We start from the raw sequence: 22,576 nt of genomic DNA on the forward strand, positions 1-22,576 counted from the left end.
GCCAGTTGTATGTAATTGATCAGAAGTCTCCAAACTGTAGAAATATGAACAAGAGCAAGGAAACAGGAGCAAGATCCACACAAGAGTTTTTGAAACACAGGCCAAACAGAGATGAACACTTGGTATTTAATTTCAATTTTTTATTTAAATTCTAGTTAGTTAACATATAGTGTAAAATTGGCTTCAGGTATAGAATTTAGTGATTCATCACTTACATATAACACCCAGTGCTCATCACACAACAAATGCCCTCCTTAATACCCATTACTCATCTAGCCCATCCCCCACCCACCTCCCTCCATCGACCTTCAGTTTGTTCTCTACCAGTTAAGAGTCTCTTATGGTTTGCTTCCCTCTCTCCCTCTCTCTCTTTTTTGTGCCCCTTCCCATATGTTCATCTATCTTGTTTCTTAAATTCCACATATGAGTGAAATCATATGGTATTTGTCTCTGACTGACTTATTTCACTTAGCATAATACACTCTAGCTCCAACCATGTCATTACAAATGGCAAGATTTCTTTCTGATGGCTGAGTAATATTCCATTGTATATATATAAACCACATCTTCTTTATCCATTCATCTGTTGATGGACATCTGGGCTCTTTCCATAATTTGGCTATTGTTGATAATGCTGCTATAAACATCAGGGTGCATGTGCCCCTTTGAACCAGTATTTTTGTATCCTTTGGGTAAACACCTAGTAGTACAATTGCTGGATCACAGAGTAGTTCTATTTTTAACTTTTTGAGGAAACTCCATACTATTTTCCAGGGTGGCTGCACCAATTTGCATCCCCATCAACAGTGTTAGAGGGTTCCCCATCCTCACCAACATCTGTTGTTTCCTGTGTTGTTAATTTTGGCCATTCTAACAGGTGTGAGGTGGTATCTCATTGTGGTTTTGATTTGTATTTCCCTGATGATGAGTGATGTTGAACATCTTTTCATGTGTCTGTTAGTCATCTGGATGTTTTCTTTGGAAAAATGTATGTTCATGTCTTCTGCTCATTTCTTAACTGGATTATTTATTTTTTTGGGTGTTGGGTTTGACAAGTTCTTTATAGATTTTGGATACTAGCCCTTTATCAGATATGTCATTTGCAACTATCTTCTCCCATTCCATAGGTTGTCTTTTACTTCTGTTGATTGTTTCCGTCACTGTGCAGAAGCTTTTTATCTTGATCAAGTCCCAATAGTTCATTTTTGCCTTTGTTTCCCTTGCCTCTGATGACATGTCTAGTAAGACGATGCTATGGCTGAGGTCAAAGAGGTTGCTGCCTGTGTTCTCCTCTATGATTCTGATGGTTTCCTGTCTCACATTTAGGCCTTTCATCCATTTTGGATTTTTTTTGTGTGTATGGTGTAAGAAAATGGTCCAGTTTCATTCTTCTGCATGTTGCTGTCCAGTATTCCCAACACAATTTGTTGAAGAGACTGTCTTTTTCCCATTGGATATTCTTTCCTGCTTTGTTGAAGATTAGATGACCATATAGTTGTGGGTCCATTTCTGGGTTTTCTATTCTGTTCCATTGATCATTGCATCTGTTTTTGTGAACACTTGGTATTGATCACCGAAATCTGCATCTGATTCCCCGCATGGGCCTTCATCATGTTTGAATAGGTCAAGTAACTCAAATGACTCAAATGGAACCACATGTGATCTTTCTCTTATGTGGAAAGCCCAACAAAAGCTTGTTGTAAAAAATGTAAATTTTAAATGTATTTTCCTTGCACTAGGGCCTGGTCTCTCTAGTAACAGTAATAATAATGATAATGCTTTCCTCTTCAATGTGATTTTATGAGTTGGAAGAATGACCATTGCTTTTCCTACAACAGGACTAAGAAGACTCAATGAAAAACAGGCCCAGTATTGCACTGATTTTCACTGGTCCTAAAGGCTCTATCTCTTCATTTATATTCTAAGTTACTGTCAGCTAGCATAATTTCATCAGTTACTGTGATGTGCAAAATTCTGAGCTATATGTACATGATCAGTTTAGTCTATCCAAATATAACTAATAACCAAAATCAAATGGTGCTATGGACTGAATTATATCCACCCAGGCGCCCCTAGATTCATTTTTAGTAATATTTTCTGTCTACCACCCTAGTGACATTCTAGTAAGTATTTTCAATTTGTAAAGAAGGATTTATGAAGACAATAAAAATGGAAGGTGGTGCAGATAAAGCATTTAACAAAATCTAACACCATTTCCTAAAAACACTCAACCTAGGAATAGAATAGAATTCCTCAACCTGTTAAGGGCATTAACAAAAACCCATAGCTAACATCATAGTTCATGGTGCAAGACTGAAAGCTTTCCCCCTAAGATCAGCAGCAAGACAAGGATGTCTGCTCTCACCGCTTCTATTCATCACTGTACTGGAGGTTCTAGCCAGAGCAATTCAGCAAGAAAAAGAAATAAAAAGGCATCCAGATTGGAAAGAAAGAAGTAAAACTATCTCTATTCACAAATAACATGATCTTGTATTTAGGAAATCCTAAAGACCCCAGAAAGAGCCTGTTAGAGCTAATAAACGAGTTGAGAAAGGTTACAAGACCCAAGATCAATATAGAAACATCGTATTTCTATACACTACCAATGAACGATCCAAAAATAAATTGTTGGGGGGCACCTGGGTGGCTCAGTTGGTTAAGTGATTGCCTTCGGTTCAGGTCATGATCCCAGGGTCCTGGGATGGAGTCCCACGTTGTGCTCCCTGCTCGGCGAGGAGTCTGCTTCTCCCTCTGCCCCTCCCACCTGCTTGCGCTCTTGCTCCTTCTCACGTCTTCTCTCATGCTTTCTCTCTCTCTCAAGTAAATAAATAAAATCCTAAAAAATAAATATTTTTTTAAAATTTAAAATTTTTAAATGTTTTTAAAAATTCCATTTATAATAGCATTAAAAAGAATAAAAATACTTAGGAATAAATTTAATAGAAGCACAAGATCTGTCCATCATAAAAGAAAGAAGATCTAAATAAATGGAATGAAAGACTTAATATTGTTAGACGGCAATAATACTCCCCAGATTGATCTATGGATTCAACACCAATTCCTATCAGCATTCTAGCTGGCTTTATTGCAGAAATTTACAAGATGATCCTAAAACTCCTATGGAAATGCAAAGGATCCAGAATAATCTAAATAATATTAAAAAAGAACAAAACTAAAAAAGAACAGAATTATGCTTCTCAACTTTAAAACTTAACTACAGTGGGGTGTCTCGGTGGCTCAGTCAGTTAAGCATCTGATCTTGATTTCATCTCAGGTCAGGATCTCAGGGTCGTGGGTTTGACCCCTTTTGGGCTCCACACATGGCACAGAGTCTGCTTATCCCTCTCCCTCTGCTCCTCCCTCCGGCTCGTGCTCTCTGTCTCTCTATCTCTAAAATAAATAAATAAAATCTTTAAAAAAATAAATAAATGAAACTTAACTACAAAACTACAGTCATCAAGACAGCATGGTATTGGCATAAGAATAGACATAGATCAATGGAATAAAATTGAGAGTCCAAAATAAACCCATACATTTATAGTCAATTGATTTTCAACAAGCATGCCAGAACAATTTGATGGAAAAAAAAATTGTCTTTTTAACAAATGGTGCTGGAGAAAACAAATATCCCCATACAAATGAATGAAGTTGTACCTCTACTCCACAGCATATATAAAAACCAAATAAAAATGGATCAAAGACCTAAATGTAAGAGCTACAACTATAAAACTCTTAGAAGAAAACACAGATATAAATAAATCTTCATGACCTTGTGGCAATGCCTTCTTAGACATGATACCTAAAGTGTAAACAACCAAAGTAAAAATAGATAATAGATAAAATGGAATATTATTCAGACATAAAAAAGAAATGTAGTTCTGATCCATGCTACAACACAAATGAACCTTGAAAACATTATGTTAAGGAGGCCAGACACAAAAGGCCACATATTGTATGATTCCTTTTATATTAAATGTCCAAAGTAGGCAAATCCATAGAGAGAGAGAGTAGATTAGCAGTTGTCAGGAGTTAGGGGAGGGGGAAAATGAGGAAAGGCAGCTAATGGGCATAGAGTTTCTATTTGGGGTGATGAAAATATTTTGGAATTACATAGTAATGACAGTTTCTTGTGAATATACTAAAAACCACTGAATTGAACTCTTTGTAAGGGTGAATTTTAAGGTATGTGAAGACTACCTCAATAAAAAAACAGCTAAATAAAATAAAAGGGAAAGGTGCCATTTTTCTGCCCAGTGGAAAAACCAATGGAAGTCAATACTCCCATCAGCCTACTAGCCCTCATTTTAGGATGACTAGATCAGTGCTTCTCAAATTATCTGTAGTGAAGTTTTGTTTTTTTCCAACCTATCATGGATCAGTACTTTTGTAAAATACAACAAAAATGAATTACTAGAAAAATGAAATGAAAAAAATTAAAGACGTATAAAATAGAAGCCCATTTTTTTCACTTGACTTAGCAGCCATAAAAATTTCTATAAAGGTTTCCAAGTTCTTACTCTCAATTTTTTTACTCATTTCAGGACTGATAACACAATGTGTAGATGGGTGTTAGCTGGCAAAACACGCCTTGAGTTTAACTGGTCTAAATTATACTCAACTCCAAAACGGAACAAATAATTGGGGTGGAGGAAAGAGTTGTAAGAGGTCTTTAAGTAATGAATATTATTTTTATTGTTCATTTATAGACGGCCATTGATGACATTGAAGCCATTCTAGGAGTAACAGAGGAAAACAAAATAAGATTTGAAGAAGAGCTAAAACAGTTCAAAGATGATAAAAACCTCTCTAAACCTGATAAATGAATGTTCCTGGAATACACTGCTGATTTTGGATTCTAATCTGGAGTCAAAAAAAGGCAACATTCTTCTTGCTGTTAGGAATAAAAGTGGGGAGTGGAGTTAGTTTGCTTTGTTTGCTAGAAGGTGTATCAAAACAGATTATAATGTAATGCTCTTTTTTAAAAAAATATTTATTAAGTGATCTTATGTTGCTTATTAAATTAAAACCTATTTGTGCTTTTACTTGAGAGTGTCGAACAATCGCTTCTTCTTCCAGAACTCAGGAAGAAATAATCTAACAAGAAAGTTACAAGTCTTACTGATATCACTTCTGTACCCACCTCTTTATGAATTTCAGGATTATGGAGCTTTTGTTTATGCCTTATGAAGTTTTCTCCACCTATTTCTAAGAGTTATTAGTCTTCTGCATTTAAGAAATGGAATAAAGGCTTAATCATTGCTATTTGGCAAAACGGGTCTTCTTTTCCCCAAGAAAATTACATTTGCATGGATTTTTAAAGTGACCCTTTATCATTCATTGTATTTTTTTTTTGTCCCAAGCCAATATTGTTTGTTGTTGCCATTTCTCAAAAAGTAAGGTAAGCCAACATCTAGTTAACCAAAGCATCAGAATTTATCTAGGTGGCAGTATCTGCTCTTAGTTTAATATATAGCGTAACTCGAGCCTCTAGCTTGAATAAACATTTGTAATCTCAAATTCTCCATTTAACATAGCAGTAGGATTTTTACAATCATAATTCAACAGTACCTTTTAAAGTACAAATTGTTAAAATTATGCAGCACTGACACTAACTCTTGGCATTCGCTTCTCAATTGTTCAAAATATTTCAGAATCATCCAGCTTTACAGAAGTCACGACACCAAAATCACATAGTTGTTTTAAAGAATAACCTTTGTATCTTTAAAAATATTTGAATGTGCTGGGGAAACTAAGAGTATGGTTTTATGTATGGAATTTCAATAATTTTTAACAGTGCCTCAGCCACAAGCTAAGAGTTCCTGCAATAAAGTCAACATTTTTGTGTGTGTCAGCTTTTGTTTTGCTATAGTTGGAAATACATTAATTAGCCAGGTTTCCTGCCTGTGCTAGGTACAACGATGACCTCTTTTTCTTGCCAGATCATTCTAATCCATATGAGGGGCCCATTGTCCAGACACTTGACGGATAGGAAGTACTACATGCCCATTAGAGTCTCGCCTCAATTGAAGCCAGAGCAACATAAGGTCCAAGAGACTCATTAGTTCACTGGCACAATCGTGTCCTGAGAGTAAATGAAACCCTCTGTCTCCTTATGGCTCTCATCTGCTCTGGACTTTAAAAGAAAACTGTCTCTGTTTTGTTCAGCACAGCGGTGCATCTTTCACATGGTGAGAACCCCCTTAACAGTACAAAACTGTTAAATCTGTCAGGGAAGTTTTGTATGTGCATTTTGATTAGCACTTTCGAGCCTCAAGCTGCTGGCAATTGTAAAATGAGTTCACTCTCCTGTACCTTTTGTTTTTTTTTTAACCCACCATGATTGGTTTTCTCAAACAATGCACTTTCCTTCTTTGCATCTCTCATTAGCAAACACCACAGAATGCCTGTTTCCAAATTGAGGACTTAAATTCAGATTCAGAAAACAATTGGGAGTAAGGTTCTCTACCTAAAAACCTACAGCTTCAAAATGAAAGGAAAAAATTTGGTATAATAAAACAATCACTTCAAGTAATTAAGTGGAAGAAGCCAGAGGACCAGATTAAATTAGTGAAATGTTTTAATTACAGAACATCTGAAAAGAAGCATAGTCCATTATCTTTTAGCACATATATGTAGCAAAGATACTGTGCTACTGGTAAACTAAGGTAAGTTTGAAAAAAAATAACATATATGTGTACAATGTATAAAGTATCCTAAACAAAATTTGAGCTTTTACCATTCTAAATAGGAAAATGAAATATTTGTCGATAACAGGATGTCCCTTTACATATTACCCATTTTATATTGATTTTAAAGAAACCAAATAGGTGATATTCAATGACAAACGGCTATTACTTATTTATCTTCTGTAATCTACTTATATTGACCTTTAATGAACACTTCTTATGGGCTAAGTATATACCGTAATAGAAGCTTTATCTACATTATTTTATTGCACCTGTCCAACAACCCGATGTCCCATTTTACATACGGGACACTAAGATTTAGTGGAGGTATCTCAGCGTATGTCTCAAGACCAAATGAAATTGGGGCTTTGCTCTTTTATCACAAATCCTAGCATGTTATGTAAAGTAGAAAGTTCAGATTCCACTTGTCCCCGATCACACAAGAGACTTGCACTTTTTTATAACAAATTCTAGTGTTGCTTAAGAGACAGTTTCACTTATGCTTCCTGCTAATAAAATCAACTTGCACAACTGACAGTATCATGAGGCATCACAATTATGTAATCAAAGAAATCAGGAGAAGAGAATGTGGTGTCCGTGGAATTCTCCCATGGTGCTGGATCTGTAAGACTTTGGTGGAGGACTGACAATGGGAAGGTGCAGGGAAGTTTGGAAGCTGGGAAGTCATGCCCCGTAGTTTGTTTGAAAAAGGGTATAAAGTCAAGAAACTGGGAAAGGATTAAGAAAGGACTTCCAACAAGACAGAGTAACTTGGGAAAAGATGGACCATTATTTCAGCTACATCATCCTAAGAATTGCAAGCATCCTATTTTTCAGGTATAAAAATATGTATTTTATCATAAGTAATATATTAGTAACCATCTGATAGCTTTTTTTTTTTAAAGATTTTTATTTTTATTTATTGAGAGAGAGAGAGAGAATGGTAGAGAGAGAGCATGAGAGGGAAGGAGGTCAGAGGGACAGGCAGACTCCCTGCTGAGCAGGGAGCCCGATGCGGGACTCGATCCCGGGACTCCAGGATCATGACCTGAGCCGAAGGCAGTCGCTTAACCAACTGAGCCACCCAGGCACCCAACCATCTGATAGCTTTAACAATTAATAATCATTTGTATGCATCTGGCACCTTTCTTCTAAAGAGCTCAAAGCACTTTACATTTGTTATCTCATTAATTCCCAATACTGTCCCTATGGGGAAGGTAATAAATATTTTAATATTTAAATGTTTATCTTTCAGAATTTCTCAAGCATACATTATGTTTCCAAAAATGTAAATGTTCACTAGTTTCCTTTTACTGTTCCTCTGGCTTCAATGTGCATAACAGATTTGTTCAACTCTTTAAATGTACTGATCATAGTAAATCTTATCTGGAAAACTATAAATTGCTAAGATAATGGGAGGATGGAAGTTGTGGCTGGGGGAAGCATATAACTGCTTTTCTCACTGGAAAAAGTTTGGTCCAGTCCATTGCAAATGCAGATGAAATGTGCTGTGGATCTTCCAAACCCTTTCTGTATCCCATTCTTTCCAAAAGGTGAGCCTCAGGAGGGTAAGGGCTGTATCTATAAGCCTGAGGTAGATTGAACTACCATGTATATTTTTGTTTTACTGATGATTTTATCAAAGTGGAACAGAAACCGGATGCATTCTATTAGGAGCTGCATCCCAAAGAGTCACAGAATAATAAGGGCCAAAAACTTGTCTCCCCAGCCCTCACTCTTTCTGGGCTGATCATACCTTCCTCAATTTTCTAACTAGAAAAATGACAGATAGTAATACCTGCTCCTTGGGGAAGCAGTAGAGATTAATTGGCCAATGTTGGGAGAGCGTTTCCAAGAAGAAGCTTTCTACATAAATGTTTAAGTATTATTATTGCACTGCTACTTCAAATGGAAGTTCTAACTTTGAAATGTGATTATACACTTTCCAAAAAAAAAAAAACCCTTCATAACTACATATATAGGTTTATTTTTCACTCTAACAGTCTAATTCATGGTTGTGAAACTTTATTGCACTTGATGGAGGACCCTGGCTTTTATTAGTTTTAAACTGCTGGTTGCTGGGGTATTTATGTAAATGAGGGAAAGATACCAAAACAGTAAATAATAAGCATGTCCCTGCTGTTTAAAAATCTGTTGGTAGAAACAACTTTTGTTTGGTTTTAAGAAGAACCTAAACATAGCACAGAAAAATATAGCTTCGGCATCTATGCGTAAAATAGCATTTTGGCTTTGGGGGGGGGGTTTGATGTTGGTTTTTCTTCCCAAGCATTTCTTTGCCATTCTGTAAACATTTTGTTTTACCCCTACAGTGGCTACCATATATATCATATACATGTATGTAAGAGAGAAAAATAAGTAAAATACATTTTAAGAATTTTTTTATTTAACAAAATGTTATAAAGTATACTAGATAGCTAATTATAGCTCTCAGAAAGCAAGGCCACACCCAAATTTATTGCAGTCTCCTCATAAGGAATGTTACGATAAAATCATGGTCCCATAAACTTAACAACAAAACAGCAGAACTTCCATTGGTTGTAAAATAACTTCAAATTCAACTTCAAATTCTGGTTCATTTAAAGATTCATGCTGCTTTGCTTCCCAGCAGAGGACACAAAATACTTATTTTGCAATCATTGAAAAATTTAAAATGATCTAACAACACATGATTTCCAGGTTCCCTTTACAATGTCTTTCTACTCATCTTTTTTTTAAGTTGAATATCCATAGCCACATTTTGAAGCCAAAAAACTAGGTTCATTTGCAACAACAATGAAAAATCAGAAAGGTTTAAACATTTAACAATAAGGTATTACTTAAAAATTACAGGGGGTGCCTGGGTGGCTCAGTTGGTTAAGCATCTGACCCTTAATTTTGGTTCAGGTCATGATCTCAGGGTCATGAGACCGAGCCCCGAGTCAAGCTCCACACTGGGCATGGAGCCTGCTAAAGATTCTCTCTCTCCCTCTCCCTCTGCCCCTCCCCTCATCCCTACCCCTCCGCGCACACGTGCACACATGCGCTCTCTCTCAAAAAAAAATTAAAATAAGAAAATTATGGAATAGCTATATAAAGACCTCTATATAGCCATTTAGAAAATCACAGGTTACTATAACTACTGTATGATATAGCCATTCCACTCCTAGGCATTTATTTACCCAAGAGAGAAAAAAGTATATGTCCATTCAAAGACTTGTACATGAATCTTCATAACAAATTTATTCGTAATAGGCCCCAATTGGAAACAACCCAAATGTCCACCAACATGTAGATGCATAAATTATGGGACATCCTTACAATGGAATACTACTCAGCAATAAAAAGGAACAAGTTGTTGATAAAATCAAAGACAGGAATGAATCTTAATATAATTGTGCTGAATGAAAAAATCCAAACAAAAAAGAGTACATATCCATTTATATAACATTCTAAAAATACAAACTATAGTGACAAAAGGCAAATCAGTGGTTGCCTAGGGGTGGGAAGCTGGCGGCCAGGTGGTGAGGAGGAACAGGAAGATTACAAAGGAGTAGAAGGAAAATTCTGGGGGTGATGGATAGCTCCACTATGTTGATTGTGAAAATGGTTTCTTGGACGTATACATATGTCAAAACTTATCAAACTATACACCTTAAATATGTGCACTGTTTGAAGGTCAATTATACCTCAAAAAGCTTTTTTAAAAATTCATGAAATTAGGAGACTATAAGAAAATGAAATGACATTTAATTATTAAGAAGCATATTTTATTTTTTTCTCTTTCCAAGATTTTATGTATTTTAGAGAAAAACAGAAAGGGGGAGTGAAGGAGGGGAGAAGCATCTGGAGAAGGACAGACTCTGCACTGAGCACAGAGCCTGATGTGGGGCTTGACCTCACCACCCTGAGATCATGACCTGAGCCAAAATCAAGAGTGAGACACCCAACTGACTGAACTACGCAGGTGCCCCCAAGAAGCACATTTTAAAACAGCATGAAGACTAGGACTCCAGTTATAACTTTTTAAAAATATGTACATAAATGTGCGTGCATGTGCGCACACATACACATACACACACAACTCTAAAGATACCCCCCGAAATGTTAACAGTGGCTACTTCTTAATGATAGAGTGTTCTTCTCTCTGTATTTTCTATTTTATAATGAACCTGTTTTCAATTAATGGAGCAAATGAAACAAAAATTTAATTTGGGGGAGTGTGGGAAAGAAAAATATAGGAAGGTCTTCATTATAAGTTCTGCTATCAAAAGTGATAATGAACTTAGGGACATGGAGTGGAAATGTTGTAACTATCTCCCTCCTCAAAGCTCCCAAAGCTGTCTCCAGATAGTAATGGCATGTTCCCTAGCATCATGATTGCAAGTTTCATTCTAAGCTTAATACCCTTAGTCTGAATATTCGAGAATTCACACCAGACTAAGACTTTAGTGCCGTATCTGCTCATGCAAACAGAGATGCATGAAAGGGTAAATGCTTGTTTACCTACAAATATTTGGAGGGACATATAGTGATCAGGTGGCATTTGCAGTTTTTCTAAACGGGTATGGAACACACACACACACAGACACACACACACACACACACACACACCATTTGCTTTAGATTTAAAAGTCTTTTTCTTTTTTTTTAAGATTTTATTTATTGGACAGAGACAGAGAGACAGCGAGAGAAGGAACACAAGCAGGGAGAGAGGGAGAAGCAGGCTCCCCATGGAGCAGGGAGCCCAATGCAAGGTTCGATCCCAGGTCCCTGGGATCATGAACTGAGCCGAAGGCAGATGCCTAATGACTGAGCCACCCAGGGGCCCCAGATTTAAAAGTCTTAATGGGTTTTAGTTCCAGCATTTTCCTTAATGGGCAAGTAACTTCTCTCTAGTCCTATATTTTTATATATAAAATAAAGTTGAACTGATATTTAAACTTCTTGCCAACTCTAAGAATTCTATGCCAAGCATCATCAAAGTATCAAAAGGGCAAAACCACATATATACCACACAAGGAGGTGACTTGTTCTAGCTTTCTTCTTCCATTTACTGGAAATCATGGATAATATTTTATAACTTTGTACAGCCTCTTATGTTTCCCTATTTACTATCCAAAATGGCTGTGATTTTAAATAGTTACAAATGTTTTATAATTTTATGATAGTTTGAGATGCAAACAGTTTTCTCTCAGAAGGAATTATTTAGACTAAAGACAATAGCAAGCCAAATATATCCTTTAGACTGGGATCATGTCTTTCATTCTTTGGGTTTTTGTTTGCACTCTCTCCAATATTGCTTCTCAATGTATAGTAATGGACACATTTTATTTTGAAAGCATTTTATCCAAACTGATTTAATGTATACCTTCTGTACTAGAGGATCTTGGTGCAAATAGATGGGACAGAAATGAGAATCAAAGCTTCAAATGTGCATTTTTGTTTCTGTAAGCCCAAAGCGTATCTCCTTTTTACATCTGCTCTGCAGGGATATTATGGAGAGTTGGAGTACAGTCTCTGAGCTTTTCTTTAATTTGTACCTGGACTCAGAAAGAGATGGATGATGTATTTTGCCACACTCCATTTTGCTGTAGAGCAGATGTAGTCCCTGGTGAACTGCATAAATGAGACATAAAACCCTGAAACTAATTTTACCTGGCACCTTTAATCCCATATTTTAAAGACCTCCTAAAATGCACTGTTTCCTGGGCCATGTCTATAAGTGGTTAGGTCAGGCTTCCCAGGAAGTGTTCTGCCATCCACACAGAAGAGCAAGAACGAGGAACTGAGAGTATGATTATTATCTCTCCCTTTATGAAGCCCACATTGGTTGTTATGGCTAAAATAAATCTTTAAAATAAATAAAGTTCACCTGCTTCCATTATTCTCAATAACAACTTAGATTCTTGGTACCAAAACCATGAAAACAAAACCTTACAGATGATGTAAGGTTTGGAAACTACTTATAAACATTTTTCTTAAGATGACTTTGTCTTTCAGGGTACCCATAGAGTTTTTAAATTTTTCTAATTACAGAAACATATGCTCACGATAAAAAAACAAATATCACATGGCTTCTTAAACAAATAATTTAAAAAAACAAAAACTTTTGAAAAACAGGAATGTGCAGGGAAGAAATTTAAAAATAAACTTTTAAAAAAGTAGCAGGGGGGTCGCCTGGCTGGCTCAGTCGTTACAGTATGCGACTCCTGATCTCGGGGTTGTGAGATTATTTAAAAATAAAATCTTTTTTAAAAAATCAACAATTATTTCACCCAGAGAGAACTACTGTTAAATCTGGGGGGACATCTACTATTATTCCTACCTAGGGCCTCTGGATTTGCCATGCCTTCTGCCTGGCACACTCTTCTCCCAGAAGTCTGCCTGGTTTACTTACTCACTGTATTCAGTCTTTGCTCAACTGTCACTAGACCAGGGAGACCCTCCCTAATGCAGCACCCATCCTTACTCTCTATCCTCTTACTCTGCTTTATTTTTCTTTAGAGCACTTAACCATATGTGGTGTTACAACATAGGTTTATTTTTTATTATCTGTCTCACCAAATGGATTGTAAGTGTACTCCTAGAACAATACACTTATCACCAGTAAGAGATGCTCAGTTCATACATATATTGTATTTGTTTCTTTATCAAATATATATTGAGTTCCTATTATATAGTCTTTTATCTTTGTATGTATAATTTTTAATAGGATTATACCAGACATACTGTTTTGCAGACTGTATTTTTCATTTAGCAATAAACTATGAAGACATACCAGAAATTCTTATCCAATGTGATTTTAATAATGGCATAAAGGATGTCAATAACCCCTATTGTTAGGCCAGTACATGGGCACTCTGATGCATCCTTCAAATACATATTAAGGTCAATGGGGTAAGACAGTTATCAATAATATTTACAATGCCGTATATTCACAGGTACTTTATAGTTTATAAACTATTTTCATATCTCACTTGATCCTTACAAAAAACTCAAAGTAAACAGAGCAGAAATTCAAAGAGGTTAAACGAATAATTTTCCTAAAATAATAAAACCCGTAACAGGGAGTCCAGACTCAAACCTAGCTTTCTCTTTCTCTGCAGCTTAGGCTCTTCATGTACCTCATCGTCCCTGGTTGACACTGTCATTTTATAGATGAGTGATCCATGCTTAGAGAAAGGAGTAGTGATGTGCCCAGAACCACACAGCTTCTTCAAGAATGAATACAGATAAAACAGAACCCAGGACTCCTGACTCCCCATCCAAAGCTCTCTCAACTACATGCTGGCTCAATAAATTAGGGGGGAAAAGAATCCTAAATTACTGCGTAGTTAAATCAGCAAACAATACATGCTGTTATACTTCTCTGAAGATTACACAGTATATTTGCTTGGTGCTGCGAAGTGCCAACCTGATGACACTTGCAATCCTGAGCTTATTTGATGTGGTTGGGAAGCAAATGAGATTCCAGTGCCCCTGTTGCGCATAGGTGCTCAATGAGCATTTCCTGCATGGTGGGGAAGTGCCCTATATTTACAGTATTTGATCCAGTTTAACAGCAAGATCTAATGTTAACATTAGCCTTGTAAAAGTTTTCACCCTAGTTCACACAAAAACAAGATTCTGGAGATTATGACTAGCAATTCTTCATGAGTTGATTTATCTGAATAAAACCTATAAGGTTTTGAACCATTAAACATTCGATTTAGAAAAAAAAAAAATCTTAGCATACAGAAGAATAAACTGAAAAATGGAACAGATTTGTTTCTTGTAATAATTATGAGCAATATCTCAAACTCAGCATCCTTAGACCACTGAGCTGTGTAGGATGAATGTGCTAATTAATCAATTACTACCCAACAATGTACCCTGTTTATTTACTGAAATGCACCAGAAATGTGTGCAGAGCTGGTAATTATTAATCATCTTCAGTAACAAATATGACTCAAGTTCACCTTCATATAATTAATAGAGCATGTAGTTAGCTTTAACATCTTGCTTTATTAGAAACAGCAACAAGGAATTAAAAAAAAAAAAAAGCTGAACCACAGGTTGTGGTTCACTGAAATGCTGGCTTGGACTAAATGTGCCTATTATGCATAGTGGTGGTATTACTCATACCCATCCAAATTATGGCCAGATGCAAAGTTTTTAAAACTAAACTTTTTAATTCGAATAAAATTTTAGACTAACCAAGAAGTTGTAAAAAACAGTTCAACACATTTCCATATATGCTTTACTCATGGCCCCCAAATAAAACCCAATTTTCAGAGCCCGATAACTGGCTTAGAGTTGGGATCTTTGTTGATGGTGCCCAAACGTCCTGGCAGGTTTTAAATTTTCAAGATATTTTAGAAGTATTTTCAATATACATAGAAATAGTTGTTTTACAACAAATTTTGCAAAGTGATCTAGTTTTGAAAACCTTTTTATCTTTTTTGGAGTCATCATGTAAGCCCCCAAATTTCCTTTGAGGCAGATAGACTTCTAGGCTAGAAGGGCCATATTTTGGCACAATGCGAGTTCCTGATAATGCAACATCTAAGGGATGTTCACTTGTGTCAGCAACATTTACGCTGAGTCTGGCATCACCTGACTCTCTTTAACTATGTTCAAAGCATGAGATTTTGGGGCGCCTGGGTGGCTCAGATGGTTAAGCGTCTGCCTTCGGCTCAGGTCGTGATCCCAGGTTCCTGGGATCGAGTCCCGCATCAGGCTCCCTGCTCCTTGGGAGCCTGCTTCTCCCTCTGCTTCTCTCTCTCCCTCTGTCTCTCATGAATGAATAAATAAAATCTTTAAAAAAAAAAAAAAAAAAAACAAAGCATGAGATTTTGCATACCGTCAATGAAGGTTCAAATCCCAGCTGAATCACCTGCCTGCTCTGTGACGGCAGTTAACTATCTTAACTTCTCTAACTTCTGATATTCAGTTTTCTCAGCTTGAAACTGAGGTAAATGAAGCCCTGCTTTGGAGTGTTGTTTAAATGAGAAAATAGATGTAAACTACCTAGCAGGAAGAAACACTCAGGAACTGGTAGATACCATTATGCTGGTATTATTACCCTCTGCAGCCACTTTTAGCTTACGGAACTGAAATGTACACACATAAGCACACACAAATAAAAAAGTATTTCACACAATGGAAACTGCAAATGTAAATTAACATTTTTGAAGTTTTCTCCTGAAAGGAAAAATTGGATTAAAATTTAATGTTAATTGCACAGAAAATTAAAAACTTCTCCCATCTGAAATATCAGTGGAACATCACTTCAAAAATCTAAACTGACAAATCATAAATCAGTGGGTGGACTACTGTATTTCTATTATCAAATGATTCAAGGCCCCTTTAAATGGAGAGCCCCCTTAGGGCATCTCAGTATTTGTTTATAGATCATTAACTACTTGACAGAGAGACTGGGGAGGGGGGCATAAAGACTTCAGCTGAAGTGCTAAAAGCCACTGTCGAATGAAGATCAGCAATAAAGCCAAAACATCTTTGGAATTCAGTATGAAGATATGATTTATGTTAAAAAATGTCATATGCTTTTCATGCATGTATCTGTGAGTAAAACAAAGCTCATTTTACAAGGCTGGGACCATAACTATGACCCATATGACAAGGTAAATTTATTGGGCCATGTTTTCAAATGCTTCCCCAAACTGACTAGATAGGATTTGCAATATTGGAAACATGCCCATAAAATGGATTGTGTTCTCTATTAGCATAAATCGCTATCTGGTTTCAAAAAGTCACAAATATGTCTCTGTGCCACTGGATTCTAGCATCCACAGCAGGAGAAGGAAAGAGAAATGTTTCCTAATGAAAAGCTCACAGAAATTTGGAAGGTCAGAATTTTGATTCTTGATTCTAGTATATGATCTTGGCTAAGTTTCTTACCTACTCTATAGTTTAATTTCTCTAACTACCAAAATTAAAAATGTAATTAAATTAAAACCACTTACCCTACATATTACAATTTTTCTCTAACATCCCTCAAACATACTAATTGTATTCACTTTGCTCACTTTTTTTTTTCCATTTTTTCAAGATGTTGAGTACCTACCATATTGCAAGTACTGTCCTAGGTGCTAGAATCACAAAGGTTAACAAAACAGGCATAAGTCCCTGGCCTTAGGAAGTTTGCATTCCAGTGGGGGGAGAGCTTGAGAGTAGTTTAGACACAACATGCAGTTTAGATGAGATCTCTCTACCCTCTGTGTTCACAGTAACATGTTTTACCAGGGTAATGCTTCCTGCCACTCTTTGTAACAGCAGCCCCAGCTGCCAGCCAACTCCTTGGAGGCTTTCAGAACATCAATCAGTTTTCCACAGGACTCAAGATCTAGGTAAGTATACAGCAGTTCTTTCCTTTCCTAATGACTTCTGCCATAACTCAGTACCTCCATGAGGATAATTTTGCATAAAGCCAATGTATACTGTCCTTGCCAGGGCAGACACAAGGATACAGGAATGGAGCAGCAAGCAAAGTTCACCACTAATGGAGTGGGGAGAATTAATGAGCATTCATCCAGCTGTAGGGGCAACTCAAGCCACCTCCTCTGGTGCTGAGCTTGGCTTAGAGGGCGCTGAACCATTAAGGAGATTTGGGTTCCTAGGAGAGCCTGGTCAGTGGCTCTTTGGGGTATCTGTTTTTAAGTTCCAAAGCACACTGGAATATGAATCAGGGCAGCATCATCTCCACAGTCCTTTCCTTGAACCAAAAGTCCTTAAGCCTCAAAGTGGAATTTGTCAATGAAATCCTAAATGTAAACATTTATATCCCTTTTTCATAATTCCTTTATCTTTTACTAACTGGCTGACATATGCACCCACTATCTTGCCTATAGTTCTCCCTCTGAGAATAGCAGTGAATTAATATCTACATGTCTACTTTACTTTCTTTTAAATCACACCATTAGAAATATATGAGTAAATCATAATCTCACAGCAAGGTTCTAAAAAACAATGTGAGAATAAATATTCTATATATGTACAAGGTCACATTTGGGTCATACCCACTATATATGTTCTCTATATGTATTTCTTAATAAACACTGATAATAGGATGTGTTAATATGTAACACTATCTGTAGAATTCATTCTTTTTCAAGTTTTTAATTGAAGTATAATATACATACAGGAAAATGCACATACCATACATGTTCAGTTAGAAGAATTTTCGGGGCACCTGGGTTGCTTAAGCGTCTGAATCTTGATCTCAGCTCAGGTCCTGATCTCAGTGTCATGAGTTCAAGCTCTGTATTGGGCTCCATGCTGGGCGTGGAACCTACTTAAAAGAAATTTTTTTTCACAAATTGACTACAGCCATTTAACTAGGGACCAGATCAATCACAGCTTCATCAGTCATAACAAATCTATCACACTGGTGGGGATGTTGATAATGGGGAAGGCTATGCATGTGTGGGGCAGAGGATATATGAGAAATCTCTTTACCTTCCTCTTAATTTTTCTGTGAGCCTAAAATTACTCTAAGAAAAAACGTCTTGGGGCACCTGGGTAGCTCAGCCAGTTAAATGTCTGCCTTTGGCTCAGGTTATGATCCCGGCATCCTGGGATCAAGCCTCATGTGGGAATCCCTAATCATCCGGGAGTCTGCTTTTCCCTCTGCACCTCCCCCCTGCTCATGCTCTCTCTCTCCCTCTCTTGCTCTCTCTCAAATAAATAAATAAAATCTTTAAAAAAAGAGTCTTAAAAAGAACTATAGAAATATATGAACAAAAGAAGAGAATAATCCAATCCCTAAGATGTCCCCTCATACTCCTAGTCCCTGGCTCCCCTAGATCTCCATCCCTGTAAGGGTGATCACTACCCTGCCTTCTAACAGCAAAGATGAATTTTGGCCAGTTTTATAACTCATGGAAATGAAATCATATTATAAGTACTTTAGGGTCTGACTTCTTTCACTCTTCCTTATGTTCATGAGCTTCATGGTTGCTGTGTGCAATTATGAATCATTCCTTCTCATTGTTACATAGTATTCCATCAAGTGAATGCCACAATTTGTTTATCTACTCTATTATCGACAGGCATGTAATTTCCAGGTTGAATATCACAAATATGAATAGTGTTATGAATATTCTACTACATGTCTTTTGGAGAATATGTGCACACAATTTCTGTGGGGCATTGTTACGGACTGAATGTTTGCATCCCCTCAATATTCACATATTGAAGCCCTAACACCCAATGTGACAGTAGTTGGAGATAGGGTCCCTGAGGAAGTGATAAAAGTTAAAAGAAGTCATAAGAGTGGGACCCTAATCTGATAGGGCTGGTGCTCTTGTCAGAAGAGAAAAAGGCAGACACCAGAATTAGCTCTGTCTGCCATGAGAGGATATACTAAGAAGGAGCTATAAGCCAGGAAGAGAACTCTCTCCAAGAAGAACCTAATCAGCCAGCACCCTGATCTTAGACTTCCCAGTCTCCAGAACTATGAATAACAAATTTCTGTTGTTTAGGCAGCCAGTCTGTGGTATTTTGTTATTGCAGCCTTACTAATACAAATATATATCCAAGAGTGGCATGGCTGGTCATAACATTACATACATTACATATGCAGCTGAATATATACTGCCTAGATATATTACTGCCAAAATTTTTTCCAAATTGGTTACCAGCAGTATATAAAAGTTCTAACTGCTGCATATCCTCACCAGCATTTAGAACTTTCCATCTCTTCTACTTCGGCTACTTTGGTGGGTGTGTAATGGTACTGCATTGTGGCTTAATTTCCATTTTTTGGATGATTATTGAAATAAGCAATTTTTCCCATGTTTACTGGACATCTGGATATTCCTTTGTGAAGAGTCCATTCAAATATTTTGTCCATCTTTCTACTGGACTGTCTTTTTTTAAATGATTTGTTCTAAATACCAAGTGCTTTGTCAGAGATAGGTATTGCAAATACTTCTCCCACACTATGGATTTCTTTTCGATTCTCTTAATAGTGCCTTTTAATGAACTGAAATTCTTAATTTTAATATATTCCAATTTATCCATTTTGAAGAACTCATTTTTTAAAAGATTTTATATATTTATGAGAGAGAGAGCAGGAGCAGGGGCAGGGGGAAGGGCAGAGGGAGAAGGAGACAAGCAGACTCCCAGCTGAGCCTGGGATCCATCCCAGGACCCTGAGATTATGACCTGAGCAGAAGGCAGATGCTTAACCGACTGAGCCACCCAGGCGCCCCAAGAACTAATTTTTAGCATGTTCTGAACACCTATAGCATCCTAGGTGCCTTTAAGACAAAAACAAGGCTAAATCCCTTCTTTCTAGGAGTAACATCATATCCATACACAAGCTAAATGCTATACACAGCATACTCTTCATAGTTATTTTTAAGGGGTTCCTTCTAAAGGGGTATGCCACTTCTCCATGTTTTGTGTAAAACTAAGTGTTTATGTGTTTATGGCATTAATTCTTAATTATTGACACAATATTTTTTAAACATTGACTTATGCTTTTGAATGCCAATTTCTAAGCCCCTTTGTTTCACAGCCATCAAGAATTGGAACTGATCTGAGTTGTGGATTTTTGAGAAATGATCTTATTTCAATTATGGAGGTGGCACTGTATAATCTTAAAGTCAGAAGAGATAGCTAGAAGTCATGTTTTCCAGCTCTGTATTTTTAGGTTAAGAAAATATTTCATTCAAACACTCCTTAATACCTGAGTGTGATCCACTATCTATCTGCTTTCTTTGAAGTAATTTCCTACCTTAGAAGACAGAGAGAGATAGTCATGGAGCCTTGAATTAAGGAAACCCTCTCCACTGATAAGGTTTTTCCAAGAAGGGATCTTCCAGTAGAAATACTTCAGTTCCCTAGCCCTTTTCCCAAGCCTTCATGGGAGAATTCAGTGAAACCTAATCTAAAGATGTGGTTCTCTTTATCAGTGGTTTTTACTTTACAGATGCCACAGAACCTAGAGTTTCTCAGACATACTTCAGGTTCCACAAATGTTTGATTCAAATTTCACTTTTTTAAATTGATTTTCATACTGCCAAGGGATATAATGCCAAAATTTAACACACTGCAAACTGCCTACACGTTAATTTGGGGTTAAATCATCTGAGTGTAGATCTCAGAATTAATCTCCTCCTGCCATCTTTATAATTGAAGCACATGTCCAAGATTTCAAAGTAAATCATTTTAAGACCATTCTAATTTGTATCTACTTCTCTGGATGGATCAGGATATTCTTGATAGTGTACAATAAAAACAGAATGATGAGAAACTGTCCCGAGGCTGCTTGTAGCTGTCCTAACTGCAACTGTTGTCCATAACCCCCAACTTCGAAAGTTTTCCAGCATAAAAGAGCAGAGTCAAGACTTCAGTGACAGTGAGGCCATCATGGCACCCTAACCAGACTAGTTTCTGTTGGTCTCTGCCGTCCACAGACTCCCTTGGTTCCTTCCCATTTTCTGAGCTTGGTTCTGCCAACTTCCTATTTATTACTTTAGCTACCCAATTTCCTTCTGATAAATTCCTTGTCTGCTAAAAACAAAAACACACCAGCCTCTTTAATAAAAAAAAAATTACCTATAGTTAATATTAAAATTTTGAACTTATAAATGTTTAATAAAAAAACACAAGTTTTCATCTACTTTGTATGTTGGGGTTCTGCGACAGATTTTGCGTGAAAAAGACTCCAATACTTCTCAAAATTTAATTTGGAAATTACAGTACTCTATCGCCTCCCTGACTCCTGTCTTAGCCTCCCTTCAGCCATTTCTGTTGCAAGTCTAACCACATCATGCCTCCATCTAAAATCTTTTTAAAAACTTTTATCTAATAGGGAATCCTATAAGGTAAAGTCCAAATTATTTGCAGGACTACAAGTCCCCTCAAAATTTGGCACATGGTAACAGGTACTTAATGTTTGTTGAATGAGTCATTAAAAACTGGAAAATGTAAAAACTAGCCCACTATCCTACATCCCTCCCTCGAGTTTCAACAATAAGTCGGTATGTGATACTTACGCATAATTATCTCATTTACATATAAGGCTTTCCAGACATATCATCTTATTTATGTATGGTTTCTCCAAACAAGATAAGTTTAGGACAAATAGGAAGAAATGCTTCTTTAGAAAGCAGGTGTAGATAAAATATTACCTCAAGTGGCTATGAAGTTTGAGAAAAGGTTTTTCCTAAAGTAATAGACTGATAATGGGTGGCTGAGGATTATAAAGGCTTATAACTAAAAGACCCCTGGTCTGACATTCACCGAGCTTAGGAGGTAGAGGTGCGCATCTGGGCAGTGCGCGGAGAGATGTGGGACATTTTTATTTTTGAAATTTCATTTTGTTTTTAAAATTTATAAACTTTTTTTATTAACTATCTGGGGCTTACCCTAAACGGTGAACATGACAGAGAAGACCTAAACATAAAAGTGCTTCCCGACTTTACCAGCCAGTGCAAATCTGTGGACTCGGCTTTTAACTCGCTTCCCCAAAGACACCTTCTCAAGTGTCTCCTCAGCAACGCCATGTAAGCATTTCACTTGAGCCCAAGGCTTAGAAGAGAGATCTGGGTGTCAGTTCTGCCACTCACTACGGGGGTTATTTATTTTAAGCCTTAACTTTCCTCACACCCCTACTGATAAACCCCCCGAATCCCCACCCCAGCCCCCGGCCCCCGGCGCCCCAGGGTTGTTAACGCCTGCATGAGGTCACATGTGACGATTTAATTACCTCCTCTGCGCCGCTGACCCTCACTCCCCCGGCCGGTCCCTCAGCCCGCCCCTCGGCCCCCTCCACGGGAGACCGCGAGACCTTCGTGCGCACGCGCCGCTGCGCCCCGGCGAGCTCTCGCGCCATGGCGCGGCACCCACTGGGCGTCCCCGCTGCTCGCCCCGGGGCGCGG

General features: G+C 37.3%; 1 protein-coding gene and 1 long non-coding RNA gene across 8 annotated transcripts in view; one reads left to right on the plus strand and one right to left on the minus strand.

Moving 5' to 3' along the window:
* Positions 1-4,823, plus strand: part of IQCH (IQ motif containing H) — a 201,492-nt gene extending 196,669 nt beyond the window's left edge. For all 7 annotated transcript variants that reach the window (XM_088024875.1, XM_088024876.1, XM_028100290.2 and 4 more), the window contains one exon: positions 4,707-4,823. In XM_088024875.1, coding sequence (XP_087881001.1) covers positions 4,707-4,823 — 117 coding nt within the window. The remainder of the gene's footprint in view (positions 1-4,706) is intronic.
* LOC148163957 (uncharacterized) lies at positions 131-22,500 on the minus strand. Its single transcript, XR_015768575.1, has 3 exons — positions 22,405-22,500; positions 17,844-17,979; positions 131-2,836 (listed from the first exon to the last, which is right to left on the minus strand). It is a non-coding gene; the product is annotated as an uncharacterized LOC148163957 (long non-coding RNA).
* Positions 22,501-22,576: the final 76 nt, after the last annotated feature.

This window comes from Eumetopias jubatus, unplaced genomic scaffold, assembly GCF_037043125.1.
Source record: "Eumetopias jubatus isolate StellerSeaLion01/CBP00866 unplaced genomic scaffold, mEumJub1_p1.0 scaffold_7, whole genome shotgun sequence".
NCBI lineage: Eukaryota > Metazoa > Chordata > Mammalia > Carnivora > Otariidae > Eumetopias > Eumetopias jubatus.